This window comes from Telmatherina bonti (assembly GCF_933228915.1).
Source record: "Telmatherina bonti genome assembly, chromosome: 17".
In the NCBI taxonomy this organism is placed as follows: Eukaryota; Metazoa; Chordata; class Actinopteri; order Atheriniformes; family Telmatherinidae; genus Telmatherina; species Telmatherina bonti.
In genome coordinates, this window is record NC_136615.1 from 21,041,151 (window position 1) to 21,059,020 (window position 17,870).

General features: G+C 37.1%; 1 protein-coding gene across 1 annotated transcript in view; it reads left to right on the forward strand.

Annotated features, from left to right (window-relative positions):
• rai14 (retinoic acid induced 14) overlaps positions 1-11,872 on the forward strand; it is a 37,617-nt gene extending 25,745 nt beyond the window's left edge. The window contains exons 8-21 of the mRNA XM_079256172.1: positions 1,550-1,656; positions 1,767-1,951; positions 3,968-3,993; positions 4,547-4,633; positions 4,967-5,056; positions 5,191-5,325; positions 5,918-6,013; positions 6,547-7,179; positions 7,308-7,786; positions 8,427-8,595; positions 8,690-8,857; positions 9,007-9,165; positions 9,288-9,353; positions 9,745-11,872. Coding sequence (XP_079112298.1) covers positions 1,550-1,656; positions 1,767-1,951; positions 3,968-3,993; positions 4,547-4,633; positions 4,967-5,056; positions 5,191-5,325; positions 5,918-6,013; positions 6,547-7,179; positions 7,308-7,786; positions 8,427-8,595; positions 8,690-8,857; positions 9,007-9,165; positions 9,288-9,353; positions 9,745-9,831 — 2,487 coding nt within the window. The 3' untranslated portion in view covers positions 9,832-11,872. The remainder of the gene's footprint in view (positions 1-1,549; positions 1,657-1,766; positions 1,952-3,967; positions 3,994-4,546; positions 4,634-4,966; positions 5,057-5,190; positions 5,326-5,917; positions 6,014-6,546; positions 7,180-7,307; positions 7,787-8,426; positions 8,596-8,689; positions 8,858-9,006; positions 9,166-9,287; positions 9,354-9,744) is intronic.
• The last annotated feature ends 5,998 nt before the right edge of the window (positions 11,873-17,870 follow it).

The window sequence follows — 17,870 nt, forward strand, 5'->3', positions numbered from 1 at the left end:
TTAAAAAATTGGACACATTTTGAACGACTTTCCATCATTGAATCTTTTCTGGCTAAATTTTCTAAGGCCAACTGTCATCGTCATCTTTTAATTATGTGTCACTGTTACACATTAACATTTACCTAGTTAAAGTTTGGCATTATTGAGTATCTAAGTTAAGTTAAAGTTAAGTATTTTAAAAGGGATTGATAAGTGTCGAAATTTAAAACAAGGGGATTAAGGTTAAGAAAACATCATGGCTTCTCATAAAACAGACAGTCATCAAACTCATCATATTTAAATACTTCTGGTCCTCTGTTACTGGCTGCCAAGTCCTGTTCAGTCACTCTGACAAACAAAACATGCTGGAAACAAATAGTTATACCATCTACCTACTGATGCTAAGCAAATCTGCTGGGCTTAATTGTATTTTGGCAAAAGTTTTCAATCTGTAATATTGTTGATGATAATCCTTATATTATTGGAATTGTGTATATATATATATATATATATATATATATATACATATATCTACATATATATATATATATATATATATACACATATATCTACATATATATATATATATATATATATATATATATATATATATATATATATATACACACACATATATCTACATATATATATATATATATATATATATATATATATATATATATATATATATATGTGTAGATATATGTATATGTGTATATGTGTATATATGTATATATATATATATATATATATATATATATATATATATATATAATATACACACATATATAGTGTGTATAGTTTTATATGTGTGTACATTAGATATATATATATATATATATATATATATATATATATATATATATATATATATATATATATATATATATATATATATATAAATATAAATATAAATAATGTACACACATATATAAATATATATATACATATATATATATATATATATATATCTACATATATATATATATATATATATATACATATATCTACATATATATATATATATATATATACACATATATCTACATATATATATATATATATATATATATATATATATATACATACACACACATATATCTACATATATATATATATATATATATATATATATATGTATATGTATATGTGTATATATGTATATGTGTATATATGTATATATATATGTATATATGTATATGTATATATATATATATATATATATATATATATATATATATATAATATAATTTATTTTTTTATTTATTTATTTTTTGTTGTTTTTTTCTTTTTCTTGATTGTATCTCTCTCAGCTCTGTTGGAAGCTGAACAACGCTTCCTGTCTGTGAGCTTGTAAATCCATTTACAATAGCGCACATTGACTTGTTCCTCACATGGACCTGCGATTTTTCTCACCACACAAACGGTTGACATATTCCATGTCAAGGCCCACATCCTGATGTCATACATGATGATATATGTGTGTTTGTATTAATTTAAATGTTTGTTATGATTTTTAATGATTCTTAATGCCTATTTAATTCTTTTGCAATGTCTCCTTGTCCCAAAGGATGGTGTTACTTCCTTACTGCTGTCAGCCAAACACAATCATCCTGAAGTATGCAGCACTTTGCTGGACTTTGGTGCTGAAATCAACACATGTGACAATGCTGGCAGGTAAAAATGGCTAACACTTGACTGAGACAAATAATTTACAAATGGTATGTAAGGATGCATTTAAGGTCACGTGCTTTAAAAATTCATACACGGGCCCCACTGTTTTGTAGGACAGCCTTAATGCTTGCCACCGAGTCCAATGGAGCATCTGTGGTTGAAGTTTTGGTTCAGAGAGGGGCTGACCTGTCAGCTGTTGATTCAGAAGGCCATGATGTTGTGCACTACACCAAGCTGTTAAACAACTCTGAAGCCAAATCTGCCATCATGGCTGCTTTGAACAGACATCCGCATTTAGGTAAGAGTTGTGAAAAAACAGAGAACATACAGAGGATGATATGATAATGAACCACACTTTGTTTGTCAATGGACTTTGTATGAATGATTGTGTTTTTTTATATTGATCTGCCTACAATGGACTTGTCTACTTGAGTTATTGAAGGAAAGGGATCCAGTTCAGGAACCTACTGCACAAAACCAAGATAAGGGGTTGAGCTGTGATATGTTGGTGACCCTGGCCTAGCTCATCCATGATCCACTTTCAGTTAAGCCGGGAAGTGGAAAGTGTGATATGTTATGACATAAGTTTCTCCTGTGGAGATTGCTCCAGATCAGGCTAAGTTCCATGATACACTTTCTCATGCCTTATTACAGACAGCAGTCAACACACATGGCAACCAATATTTATTCCACACATTAGCACATTCAGCTAGATCCACTGTCATTAATCAACCACTTGTGGTCATTAATTGTAATCATTTTAGATAATTAACACTTTCCTATTCGCACACACACACACATTTATTTATATATACGTGTATGTATATATAAATATATATATATATATATATTCCCATCAAAGAGTAATATATTCCTTTATTGAATAAGATAAATTATTTAGCTCTATTCAAGTTTAAAGTTACAGAGTGCTGTACAAGATGGAAAGCAACAAAGCAATATATATTATCACAACACAAGATCAGCTAAACATTTACAAAGGTCTATATATAACATACCCCTCATGTCTGTACATGGAAGTAAATGCAGGACAGTTCTATACACAATTAACTAGCAGACAAATGAATGGATGCAGCAGCCTCCCTGGAGCTCTGCATCCACACAGTATGCAGCACAAACATCATAAAAGGCCAAATCTGTTTAAAATGACACAAATTGCTTTGTTCTTGCTGGCCATTTGTATTTTAAATGAAAAGCATTCATATCAACTAAAACTAGAAAAGCACACTAGACTGAACAAACCTCTGTCAAGGGCCACAGTTTTAAAAAAAATTCCTGGATCCAAACAGTGATCCGGATCACCACTAATATTAAATCATTTGTTCCTTTCACATTTCCAACAACTCCTGAAAATTTCATGAAAAGCCGTCCATAACTTTTTGAGTTATCTTGAACACAAACAAACAGACAAACAAACAAACAGATAAACACCGGTAAAAACATAACCTCTTTGGTGGAGGTAACAATTTAGAACATAATGATTTCTGACCAGCTGACCACTGTCAGCACCCAGGAAATGGCAGCATTGTCCCAGTCGATGTGTGGTGGCACTTTTTGGGTTCTCTTCTTCTTCAGACCACATGTCAGTGATACTGTGATGAGACCACAAGGGTCTATTTGGAAGCCGCAAGCACACACTGATCTAGGATTGGTCTTACCAGGCTAAATGAATCCATGTCTGGTCATACTGGTTTGCTCTTTTTGCTCAATGAATCAACCAATTAAGTCTGGACGCTCTTCTCTTGATTTCATAGAACTGAACATAATTCTTTAAACTGGATATCTGAACCCTACTTTTGTGTAACCAGCCTCTGGTCAAACATTGCTCCTCTCATGCTCATTTGAAACTTTATGGCTGATACTGGCATGTTCTGATTTCTGCTGCTTAAATGGGAGCTATTTCAGCAAATAAGGCACACACACACACACACACACACACACACACACACACACACACACACAAAAGCATTCAACTAAGTCAGCACTGAGTCAATACTGCCATCTAAAGTAGAAATCTTGTTATTGTTCGATGTAAAATATTATGTTTAATACAAAATATGCTTCAATATATAATATATACAACGTGTATACGTGTTTGTGTGTGTATATATATATGTGTGTATATATATATATATGTGTGTGTGTGTATATATATATATATATATATATATATATATATATATATATATATATATATATATATATATATATATATATATATATATATATTAGTATACACATTCTACTGTTTACTACTGTTTATCATGTTTTAATTTTCAGATGTTTCCTTTTGCAGATGTCAAGTCTCCTAAAAGTCCTCAGGTAAGACATCTGTATTATTCAGCACTTCACTTCTATCAGGCGTCAAAACGTCTGAATAAACAGGAAATTAAACATCCAGTAGTGTAAATATCTGCCCTTTTTGATGCTACAAGGAGGTCAGTTGTGAGAAGTAAAGGGGTTTGGCCATTGTGGGTAAAAGGAAAACCTGTAAACTCACTGCCTGTTTTAAGTCCAGATGAAATGATGAAATGGTTATTTTGGACTAAAATCACAAGATTCACGTAAATTAAGAGTCATATTAACAGCTCTGCTACACAGAATGTAGTCCTATCCAAGCTTTCAAAATGCAATAGTAAAAAAAATAATAAAATTAAAAAAAAAAAAAAATCAGCCATAATACATAAGGAAAAAAGAAAGAAAAAAATCTTTAGTTGCTGTTTTTTTTTTTTGTTTTTTTTTTAAAGCAATAACTTAGCAAAATGACTTATTGATTTACTATTCTCTTACTAACCTGCACTGAGTCCCAACCTTTTTTTTTTTTTTCCTTTCCTTTTGTTACCTTTCCCCTCTGCCTCTTTTGCTGGCTCAGCAGCATGATCAAGTAGCTAAGCTAAGTGATGAGCGGATCACAACTCCCAAAAAACGAAAAGCCCCTCCACCTCCTATTAGCCCACTGCAGGTAAATGCATGACTCTTTCATGTCTGCTTGTATCAATGCGCCACTCTATATTAATATTATTGCATGTGTGGAAAATGTTAATGAAATGAGCCGTGAGTTGTCTGTGATTACCGTTTTGTTCATGGAATATTTATGCAATATTGTTTTTTTGATGTTCAGAATCCATTTTCATCAAACTGTGTTGCCGTATCATATAATAAGCAAAATGTTTTTAAACATTGCCAGGAGTTTATCTTAAAAAACCTGAGAAGAAATAAACTTTTTAATGCAAAAGATAAAGCGTTCAGTAGAAATGGCAAAAAAATGACCTCCTGCTTAAAACTTTTCCTTTAGAGTTCTGGACCCTCTTCTCCTTCAGTCATCACATCTACAAGCACTCCAGCATCCAATAAAAGCGACACTCCCATAAAATTCCACTACAAGGTAACACAAACACATCAGACACTATGACCAGTTTCATAACTTGAAATCTGCTCTTTTCTAAGCTGTCCCTTTTGTCTGTTTTTTTTTCTCCCCTTCACGCCCCTTCACTTCTTCCTCCTCCCCCTCATTTGAAGGAGGATGAGATTAGAGGAACAACACTGAGAGAGGAAGTGGAGAAGCTCCACGAAGAGAGAAACATGCTGCTGGAGACAATCGAAGACCTGAAGCAGACGGTGGAGACGGTGGCTGGTCCTGAGCTGGATACAAAAGTGAGTAAAGACTAACAAGCTGACAACATGATCACCTGTTTGTGTAAATTATGAACTGATTTTAAAACGGTCATGTTGACAAGCTAATAAAAATCCTGAACAAAATCAGTGACATCATACTGAGAGTTCAGAGTACCACAAAGTTGATGCTTCATATTGATATGAAATGGCTCAACAGGTTCCTTCAAATGAACTGACATTAGACATATAGTCATGTACTTTGACTTATTGGAGTTTATTTCAATGTCATATTTAAAATACATAGAAAAAGGAGTTTACTTTCTTCTATGTATTGTAAATGTGAAGCCACTGTGGTTGTGTTTTATGAACCAGAACTCATTTTTTTTAATGAATTGTGTGTTTCAATCAGAGCACTGCAGAACTCCTCTCAGCATTCTTAAAGGAGGTCTAATCTAAGCTCACAACGTGTCACGACGTGTTGTTTTTCCACAGGTAGCAAGTGGTCCTTAACATTGCCTTTATGTCTCCCTGTGGCATGTGTGCACGTGTGTGTGTGTGTGTGTGTGTGTGTGTGTGTGTGTGTGTGTGTGTGTGTGTGTGTGTGTGTGTGTGTGTGTGTGTGTGTCAACAGGTCGACAAAACAGCATCTTCATCTCTGGTTTCTGCCCTGCAAGCCAGGATTACAACTCTTACCTTAGAGAACCAGAAACTTGCAAGCAAACTAAAGGTATGTGGGTCATTTAATCACATTAAAGAGTTAACCCTTGAGCCAATGATCAAGTAAGAATCGTACTCTGTGCATGAGGCAGGGAGGAGCTGCGCAGACTTCACATAAGGGACAAAGAAGTAAAGCAAAAGGCTTTTTTGAAATGTCAAAACAGACTTATATGTATATTTATTCAGTTTAAGATTAAAACTAAGAAATGGTGCACTAAGAAGGCTTCAAATCAAGCAAGAACAATAACTTTCTTTAACTCATCACTATTTACATTTTTACCAAACAGTCTGTTATTTATTTAGTTGTTTATATCGTCCCAAGTTATATCAAAGCCTAAACTCACTCTTGGAAACAGCCAAATATCCAAATTACACTGATATAGAGTCACTTTTGCAGTTTTTTCAGGGTTTTATTAAAGAAAAACCTTGCTGGAACTTTTGAGTAATGATCTTGATTATAATGATGACCTTTAGATATAATAGAGACAAATAGTTGTTGTCAGTGACTCTCCTTTTTCTTCACTTTGTGCCCTGAAAATACAGAGACATCCATCCGTCCAAGGAAATGAGGAGCTGAAGGACGACAGTCGTCCAAACAGTATGGCCTCCAACTCCTCCTTCCACTCCCTTCAGGATGAGTTTGATACACTACCACAAGCCCACTCCAGCACCCAAATGGAAGGAGGAACCCATCCAGGACCTGATTCTGTCATACAGAAAGAAAACCGCCCGCTTCAGGCTCAGCTCACATCTGAGAAAGAAACTGAAAGAGAGGAGGACCGAAGCATACGAGTGAAAGGGAGAGAGAAAGAGTTAATGGAAAGTTTAGCAGAGCTGCAGGCGAAGCTGACAGACACTCAAGAGAGATATCACCAAGCTATGGAAGAAGTGGAGGATCTTCGGGCTTGTATAGGAAGAGGAGAAGCTGAGGTGACCGAGAAACAGGAGGCACAGAAACATACATCTTCCACACTTGAAAATGAGGTGAAACAACTGAAGGCCCGGCTTGTCCAATCCCAGTCAGAGCAAGATATGGCAACTCAGCAAATCATACAGCTGGAAGAGGTGCTAAAGAGGACGGAAGAGGAAAGACAGCTTGGAAAGGAGAAAGAACAGAGGGCAGCAAAGATTGAGGAGCTGTACAAGGAGGCACAAGAGGAAGTGAGGGTGCTTCAGGTAAAATCTGCATTATGTTCTGTCAGTGTACATGAGACGGATTTCACAGAATTCAGAATGACCACATTCTTCTTTTTAACATGCATTTTGCCTTCATTTTCCTGTGATGTCCTCATTCTGTTGTTTAGGAAACAGTACGGAGCATGATATCTGTGGAATCTGCAGCCAAAGACTTTGAAGACATGAAGGCGGCGAAGGATGAGGTCATTGCTGGGTTGCAGCAGCGCTTGCTGGAAATGTCACACTCCTACAGCGAAACCAACAGCAAACTAAGTTCCGCTCTGAAACAGCTGGCTGAGGCTCGGGCTGAAATTAGTGCAGCTTCCTCTCCCTCTTCAGAGCAACAAGTTCAGACACTGAACGGTAAGGTGGAGGAGCTGCAGGTGTTGCTGGCAGAGGCCGAGAGGAAGTATGCAGGCGCACAAGAGGACATTGCACAGCTGAAGCAGGAGGCAGAAGCTCAGGCACAAAGCTCCGTCGCCCTCACCGACCACCAGACGGTTATGTCTTCAATGGGAAATGTGATCAAAGGGTTGGAAAGCCAGTTAGAGGCACTGAGAGAAGAGCTACACCAAAAGACCATGCAGGTGGAGGCTCTCCAGAAGAGGTGAGGAGTGAAGCTTTCAGCTAAATTTTGCATGCATGTCATGCATCTTTCTTAGTTTTAGAAAAACCTGCAGCTGACTGAAGGGTGTGTTTTGATTATAGAACTGTTACATCCCCTAATTTTTTCATATTTGCAACAAGTTTTCTACTGACAGCAGTGAATACATAGTAGATTTAAGGATCTAAGCTGTTTACCTCAAGAGGTAGAGCTTGTGCTTAAACCTGGTGATAGCAAGTGTACTGTTGGACAGCTCTGAGTATAGGTGTGAATGCACTTAACAAGACCTGCAGCAACTGTATGACTTTTCAATAGGTTAGAAAATATCTTAACCTGATATGTTTCTTTTGATTTTAAACTGAAAGTGAAATATTAGGGTTAAAAACGTGAATGTGACCACTAGTGATAAGTTATTGTCAATTGTCAGCCTTAGTTTTTTATTTAAATGTTGTATAATCATTTTAAAAAAAATTCGTATGAGTCTAGAAAATAGTTAAATCATTTTATTGGCCAGATTTTTTTTTTTTTTTAACTTTTAATGAACAGAAATGAAAAGCTATGTGGTGAAAAGACTTATGTGTTGGAACAAGATGCACCTCAGCTGTAGTTATTACCATGCGGTACTTGCCTTTCTCACCAACAGGCTGATTACGGAGGAAGACGTCACCCCAGATGAGTCAGTCTCCCGTTTGGAGCATGAGACCATGCGGGAACAGCTGGAAGCGGAGGTGAACCAGCTGACGCAGCTCCTCCAGGACGCCTTGAGGAAGCAGGATGAGATGGCTCTGGAGGCGGCTGATGCATGGCAGAAGGTTGGAAGACGGGGGGGAAAAAACAAGACTTCCACAGAAGAGGGTTAAAAAGCTCTTTAAGTACTCTGCTATGTTGCTATCATTAATTCATTAGGCACGGGATAATGGCTCAGAGAGGGAAGCCCTGCAGGAGCTGCTGATGTCGAGGGAAAAGGAAAACCAGACTCTGACCTCCAGACTGGCTGAGTCTCAGAATGCTGTGGGTCAGCTCAAGCAGCTGGTCGAGAATCATGTTGCTTCCGAAAGAGAAAAGAATAAAAGGGTCAGTAGTCCACCTGATAGCCAGCTTAGTGGAAATGAGTTGTTTGTAATGTCTCCAAGCATTTTTTTCTTACTTAAACTCAATCAGTCCTTTCATTTAATGACAACTTGTTGCTGCTTCAAACAGATTTTTGTTCTTTTCCCTCTCAGATAGATGACTTATCTCGGGAGGTAGTTAAACTAAAGGACGCCTTAAACAGCCTATCACAGCTGTCCTACAGTTCCTGTTCCCCCTCCAAGAGACAACAGCAAACCCAGCAGCTGGAGACACTGCAGCAACAAATCAAACAACTGCAGTACCAGCTCGCTGTAAGACTTATTCAGCCAGTTTTCATATAGCTCACTATGATGCTATCAGGTGTTACACCAGAGGCTCTGATGTGATGAAACCATGGTGATGAGTTTGCATTTTCTTTGTGTTGCTTCTCCAGGAATCAAAGAAGCAGCACAATGAAATAGTGTCAGTGTACAGGATGCACCTTCTCTATGCTGTTCAGGTAAATTCATCATTTATAAACTACATTATTTGTTTATTTTATTTGGCTGCAGCTTTTCAAACGTCAAGAATTAAGCAACCTAAACAAGAGAGTTTCATTTTCAGTCTTTAACTATTCCTTCATGGTTAAGGGACAGCGATGTTTATGAAGATGGATGATGATGGAGATATTGCAGCCAATGCCATATTGTTTTTTTTTATTTTTTTTATCATCAAATAAATCATAAAGTGCATTTGGAAACCTATGACATGGTTTACAGCTCAAAAAGACATTTTAATCTGCATTACCTTTTCAAGATGAGATAGAAATGTAGGTTTTATTGAACTTAGTGAACCTTTTTTTTTTTCTTTTTGTGTTTGTAAGTGACTGAAGCTGTACTGTGTGCCTTCAGGGTCAGATGGATGAGGATGTCCAGAAGGCCTTGAAGCAGATCCTGATGATGTGCAAGATGCCAAGTCAAACCAAGGAGGCCTGCTGAGACACAGCTGGAGTTGCTTTCTAGAAGCACATTGTCTTTGAAAGTGAAGACAGCCCAACACATTGTGCCTGTGGTCAAAGCGAGAATATTTGTGTCAGGAGTCGGTTTACAGCCGTGTGTTTATTGCCTTTGCAAAAATTATTTGGAACCTTTATGATTTTCTACAACCCCCCACACACCTTGCATTATAATGTATCCTATACCTGGGTAGCTTGTCTGGATGAGATGGAAACATGAATGCAGACAGAAAGCAGAGTCCCTTGTGGAGGTCCAGGTTACATGTGGTCTGAGCTCAGCTTGGTGTCAGCGCAGCCTGTACAGCATTCATCAGTTTCATGAGTAGAAAGGTTCTGAAACCATGTCTCTTCCTGCTAAGATGATAAGTAAGTTAGTTTAGCAAAGAAAAGAAATGACCAACATTTGATATCTGATCAAACTGCTGACAAGGACACACTTAAGCTGCCGGATAAACACAAAGACCAGCAAGTCAGATGGCACAATTCAGATTCAGATTACATGTCATACCAGATGTAAACTGGTATCGAGTTAAAAGATCTGATAGAACAACATCATTATTCAATCCACCGGCTTGTCTGTTCAAGTGAATGCAGTAGCTTTCGTACATTCTTTTTTTGTTGTTGTTTATTTGAGTGTGTGTGTGTGGGTGTATGTGGGTGTGTGTGTGTACCAGCCAAATTTGTAACCTGTTTGTCCACATTAACACTAAACTTTGACACTGCCTGCTTAGTTTAAATGACATGCAGTGGCAAAACTCTGGTAGTTTAAATGTGTGTGTGTGTGTGTTTTCTGACACAACAAACATGCTGTAAGTGTGCACTGATAAGTCTTATGAAAACAGCCAGTTTAGTTCTGGTACAACTTGTACTATTTGTAATATCTATTTGTTGATACCGCAGTGTTATAACTTTAATCTGAATGTGTCATGGCTGTCCACTCGGACATCATATCAGCCTTCTCAACATGGACTTTCAGCTCTAAATAACCCCATATTGTTTTTTTTTGTTGTTGTTTTTGCAGCACTTCTAAAACAAAAAAGCAAAATGTTGTTTCTATTTGTCTTTTACTATTCAGTAAAAAATGGCATTATATATATTACTGAACTGTGTTACCGTGTTGTGTTTTTTAAGTTGCTGTACTGTAATGAAGTGGTATGATAGTTGTTTTCCACATCCTCGCGCAGTGTATGAGTGAAAAGCTTTTGCTCATGTATACCGTTGCACTGTTTGTTCAAGTCACTCCTGAATTTGTTTTTTTTTTTTTCCTTTTTCTATATTATCGCTCCTATAAGAGACTGGCTTTGATGGTTTACCGTAGTAAAAAAGAAAAACATCAAGCAAAAGCCTGTCTGTGTACTTCAGTATATTTGTCTTTTTGACTTAGAGTTCATTCTCCTGCAGTCTTTTGTTAGCAACTTCATATTTGAAAAGTATGCTAAATGTATTGGGTGAAATCAAAACTGAGGCAAATTTTTCCTGGTATGTGCCTGTAATCAAACGGCTTCTACACCAGGCTTCCTTGTACCATCTCATTAATTTATTTATATTTACCAGAAACCGTCGTCTTTCTGTGTTTGTAATATTTTTATCTGTCAGTGCTCCTCTGTAGGTACAGAAATACACTACAACATTACATGTTCTCTGGATGGATCTTCTGGAGGCTTCTGCACTGTCGTCACTAGACACCCCTCTGCCTTAGCGCTGTGCTTAGAGCCATGCATCACCTTTCTACTGAACAGTGTTGAACTGTTCAGCATACACACAACTTTAACACTAACTGGAGTCAGAGTAAATGAATTTGTGTCTGAGTGAGTCAGACAGGAGTGTTTCTGCAACTGACTGAAATGTTTGGCCCAGAGAGGAGCCTTTGCATGTCCTTATGTCTTGGTGTGTAAGATATCAGAACCTTTTTTCACTAGGCCTTGACTGAAATGTTTTGTACCAAGAAAGGGAAAACAGAAACAGCTTTTCTCTTAGTTGTTTCTTCACAAACAAGTTTTGGAAAATTTTGCCAATTTCATTTTGCCCACTTTATTAAATTTTCAAGATACCATACCATCATCTGTGTCTTTCTTATTTTTGCTTGCTTGAACATTATGCTAACTCATCTGACATTTAAACAAAGCCTGAACATGAGATTAGTGCTTTTGCCTTCCATAAAAGGACAGTTTACTTTGTCACAAGGAAGACCAAGAAATAGAAAAGAAAAAGACCAAAGTCAGAAGTATATGAATGCATGTTCTGTAGCCCTGTAACTTTTTAGAGCTGATTGGTGGTTTATTTTTATATGCAAACATTCAGACTTGGTTCTGGGGGAGTAAAGTGGCAGCACATAAGATTTTTATAACATTAAATGCAGTTATAGGCAAGGCAAGTTTATTTGTACAGCACATTTCAGATACAAAACAATTCAAAGTGCATTAACATAATGTGTATAGAAGGCATTAAAAAGTAGTAAAAGTCAGCAACAAATTGCAAAAAATCATAAATAAAAATGATTAAGTTGCACCGACAAGGTGCAATTTTTTTTTCGCACCAGCAGGCAATAACCAGCAGGTGGCAGCCTTTACCAGCACTGACTCTTTCCAAATACTTCAAACAAAATTTTAATGGAGTGATATAATTAAAGAAAGAGATTGTTTACTTTTATGCAAATACACTTAAACACAATCATTAAACTCCCAACAAGGGGATAACATTTGGGTTGTTGAAGTTTTAGAACCCCAAAGCTCCTGGAGTCGTGTAGAAGCAGTGACAACCCACAGAGAAGCTGTTAGGCAACTCATGGTGCCTCAAAGTTGCATTGATTTTCTTTCAATTTGCCCAAAAATCATTCTTCACATACATATTTTATTTACATCATATTCCAATACAAACAGTAGAAGTGTGTACACTTCAGAGTTTGAAATACTCTGCGGATAGAAAAATAATCAAATGCATTGTTTGTTTTCCTGTTGGGTTAGGCACACCATGATCCATGTCAACACTCTGTCCTCCTTCAATGTCCACTCAGCTCCGCTTCTCAGAAGTCCTGCCAGCCTGATTTTGAATCATTCCTCTGCTCCTGTGTTCGCTCTGTTCCGGTGGCACAACCACTTGGTTTCCTGCCCTGGCCCTGTGTTCTGCCCACTGGGCAAACACACACACACACACACACACAACTCTGCCTTTTTTGACTTCCTGTCAACCTTGCTTTCCCACACATTCTGCCCTTAGGCTTTGAGGGTTAGTGGGGAGAGATCCAGTGCTGTGATCCTAATCCAGTAAGGGCCCATATTTGTCGAGCATCCTGAGCTGCAGTGAATTCCCAAATTCTGGAGGCTGTGAGTGGCAGGATGAACTCTGCTGGGCTCAAGTGAAATGAGAGTAAATTGTACATTGGAGACTTTGGCCTGTTTGTTGACTAAACAAATCATTGATTTGTTTTTAAAGAGTTATTGCAGATTCCTTATGATGAATCTAGTCATTATTTGCAGGGCTGCTTGGAAGCAACATTGCTCTGATTCAGTGTTCCGGTTCCATTCATATTTCTCCTGTTTCAACATTTTGCTTGGACAAGAAGTTAGAAAAATTAGACCATTCTAATAACAAATTATTGCTGAGATAGTAAAATTTATGAGGTCAATGGATTTAGCCTATATGATGCCAAAAGTTAGCAAATCATGAAGGGCTAAAGCCCAAAAAGCCTCTCGACAAAGCTCATGGACAACCACTGTTCTCCAAAAATTTAGACAAAAAAGTTGTGAATTTGTAAAACTCATAACTCAGTACTTTACTCACAATGTGACTTTCAAAATAAATTAAATGTTCAACGTGAGACATTTGACTATTTATGAGTAAAAATTGTTCATTTTGCCCCACGTCTCAGCATTGCATCAGAGCCGTGTTTACCGCTGTGTGACATTCTTCTTGGGAACTTACATCTGGGAACTTGAGAGATCTGCTCCTGGAGACATTTCTCTCCATTCTGTTACTCGACAGTATTGTGTCTTCTTTGTCATCTTTTTGAACTAAATGCTTTCATTTGGTAAGAAGTCTAGACTGCGGGCAGGCCAGTTCAGCAGACCTGCAAAAACAAGGTTTCTATTATGCAGCCATGTTGTATATAAATGCAGTATGTGGTCTAGCATTGTCTTGCTGACATATGTAAGGCTGTCCCTGAAAATGTGTTGTCTTGATAGGAGTATAAGTTACTCTAAAACCTGTAGATACCTTTCATCAACAATGGCGCTTTTTCAGATACGTGGTTAGTCAGTTCCTTAGACACTAATTCAACCTCACACCATCAGACAGACCTACAGAGAGGATGTTCTTCCAGCTGTTTCTTTTACTTTTTCAGCTTTTGTTGCCTCCGATTCAACTTTTTCAATGCCATCAAATTCAAAATTATGTTATCTCTGTCATGAAATTGTAAAATGTCTCACTGCCAACGTTTAAATAATTTCTGGTGTGTGAGATTAAAGTGATTGCATTCTGTTTTTATTTAGAACTGGGATCCTGTGTTATGACTGAATCCTCCACAAAGCATCAGGAAAGCGTACATTACATACATACAAAAAGAAAGGCAGAACTCATTTTCTGAACTCCACAAGTGTCCAAAGATGTAGGGATGATCCTTCGTACGTAAACTGAGTCAGAAAAAGCGAAGTGGAGAGTGAGTTTTGACATGAGTTTTGACATTGTGAAGAAGCCATGACAGAGGGTCAAAGCCCTGGAGAGTAAGACTGTGGCTGAAGGAGCTCATTCGGAGAGGAAATGAGACAAAGTTGTGGCCAAGAAAGAGAGAGAGAGGGAGAGAGAGAAAAGATAAACTCGAGAGAAGCAAAAGCAGGACATCAGGAGAGAGGGACAAGTGTATGTGATGGATCACTGGAGGGATAACTACACACTCTTCTGACGTAGCGTACGTAAACTTGCATTGATTGCCAGGAGCATGTGAGGAGAACGGGCTGAGGGGGGGAAGCTACTGATGAAGAGGCTGGTCCTCCAATTTGTCTTTTTTTTTTTTTTTTTTCATAAGTTTGGCTAGATTGTGATTAAAACTGCCAGCAGTAAAGCAGGCGGTTCTAGCTGCCATCCTGCACCTGCTGGAATCACTTTTACACATTTTCGCCATTTCTTTTCTAACTATTTGTTTAGATCATGTATTTCCGACTCATCAGAGTTGGTGTGCTTTGTAAATATCGTGAAATGGCCTCTTGTTAATGTGCGTCATAGGCCGCGTGCTTGCTCTGAGTGAGCTGGGCTGCTATATCTGCTTAAGTACTGGTACTTCTGTCTGCTACTTGTGACCGTATGTTACAGCTGTTGTGCTAATTTAGTATTTCTAAATGTATTTGGCAGCTTTTGGGGATATCTGTCTTCAGATTCTTTTAGGAAGCATTGAGGGCTGTGACCAAAGTAGCATTATTGAAAGTTTATCAATGTAATCATGTATCTGTATAATCAGCTACAGCAGCTCCATATCAGTGCCCAGTACAGAACCAGTCTTCTTGTTTGCTCACTGACTTACTGATGGAACATGGAGCAGACATTGAAGGATATTTGGTTTGTCAAGAAGAGGAGTCTGCTTTGTTCTTTCTTGTAGACAGTCTGCGTCCCATTTCCGTCCAGTTTATTGTCCAAGTGAAATCCAAGGTATTTGAAGTCCTCCACCGCCTCCACCCCTTTTTCCAGGAAGGTAACATTGCTTCGCTGACTTTTGTTCCTTCTAAAATCTACGGCTTTCTCTTTTGTTTCATTTGTGCACAAAATACTGTTTATAATTTATACATTATCTCACAAAGCGATGACCAGTTTTCTGTCCTCAGCGTGTTGTCCATCACTGATGCATCCCACAACTGCAGAGTAAATGGAGTATTTCTGAAGAGGACATGAATCAGACTTGAATTGTAATTGTGTACAGTGTTTGGAGGAATGGTGAGCATACAGTCCAGCATAATACTCTTGCGCTGCAGTGCCGACCACCTTGTATCTCTAAGCAAACTTCCTGAATGGTGTGAGATCTTTTTGACTGGAGATCGGCATGTTAATGGTAATTTTATTAATTTAATCCCATATGATAATATTATTCACCCCCAACTGATTACCTTATGCATTTGTTCTAAAAGTAATAAAAGGCAATATTAATTTAACTCTGGATTTTTTATACGAGCTGTTTTACTGATATCCAATATACCGATTTTATCCAACTCTTAATTTTTAATACCAAAATCAAGCAAAATTTTTTAAAGTAAGTTGTACCAAACAAAGAAACATATCTGGAAAACTATACATGGCATTTCTTATATTTTCTTATTTTGAGTTAGAGGATATGCAGCTGAAGAGTCTGATATAAAATATGTGCATATTGTTAAAGGTTGTGCCATTAAAAATGTAAAAACCAAAGGTTTTCGATGTTGCGTTTTAATGCCAATATCCGCCAATAATATCAGTAGACCGATAATATCGGACAGCTCTACTTTTAACATGATAGACTATTTAAAGGAAGAGCCACTTAATTTTTATCACTTTCTAAATTGGAAACCAATTAATCAGCATGTTTGTCTTTATGTTGTTTTGGTCCAAATCTGGAATTATGTAAAACAGTAAGACGTGACTGATCTGTGCAGACCTTCATCGCATCATCATGCCTTTGACTGAAGTGGAATACTGACTGTAAGCCAGATGTTTGCCGCTGTCTCCATTGCTCTTCCTTTGGTCAGATCCACGGGCACCATCTTACCTTGCACGACAACTTCTAATGCATTACAATGACCTGGATAGATTCATTTCCCGCAGTAGAGCAGAAACATTTTAGATCTGTAAATTAAAACCAAAAACCTCAATGACTTTTAGAAAGTAATGCATGTTGCTGTAGTCAGTGCTCTGCCATTGCTCAGTAAAAGTTGTCTCTCACATATTTGATGCTTAATGTTATTTTAGCCTTGTTTGGGATTAATTCACTAACCTTTGTGTGTGTTTAGGCCCCTAATTAGAAGTGTGTTACTATTTAATAATTCAAATAGATATCTTATGTAAATATGTTATTAGGCATGGTGTTGACTATTTTAGACTATTGTGGCAGTGGATCATTATCTTAGTATTATTACTTTAACTTGTACAGTGTGTAAACTAATGCAAAAAAACTAGTGGTTATTTTGTATCAGTCATGAGACAGACAAACATCACTGATGACTTTGCAAATAAAAAAGCCAGCAAACAAACATCTTTAGGATGATACACTGTGATTGTTACTGTGAATAATGTGTGTTGTTATTGGTTTTTATGCTGATAAGTGTAAGACCAAGGTAAACAAGCATTATTTTAAGTGTTGGTCTGTTGGATTTTCTTATGTAAAGGAAACATTTTTTTTTAAAATTTATAAATACTCAATCTATTCTATTTATTGACATATAGACTATTTTTTCCTTGTATTATAGTGTTTTCTTCATCATTTTACCTTCCTGAGTGGCTCAACTTAAGATTTTTTTATTTTACCTGCGCTGCCTGTTTTGCTAATGAAGTGTAATAGATGGTAGTAGACCATCTAAAGGGTTAGAAATCTCTTCATCACAGTTTCATGCATACATTAGTTAAAGGCTGGAGTGATCACTTTTTTTAAAATTGATGCCTCATTTCCTACAAGTGTTCTACGTTAAGACAAAATAATAAGAAAAAAAACACTATGCATTTACTTAAGGTACATTCGCATCTCCTTTTTAGATTCTAATCCAAGTCCATTTGCTCGAATGTCCGCTTTGTTTGGGGAAATGTAAATGCGCCAAACAAATTCTGATTTGATCCAAAGAAGTGGAATCAGTCTGCCTACAAACCATAGACTGTATATAAAGATGGACGGAGCCTCAGGAGGTTAAAAGTGAAGCCAATGCAGAAGTGCATAAAACTGCAGTTCCCCCCTCATCCACTAGGGGCTGCAAAACAGAGCAAATCCCCATAGACTCCCATGTTAAAAAGACCAACTTCACAGCAGAAATAAACATGTTTACAGCCTGGTTCAAAAATCCATTTTCTGTTTATAGG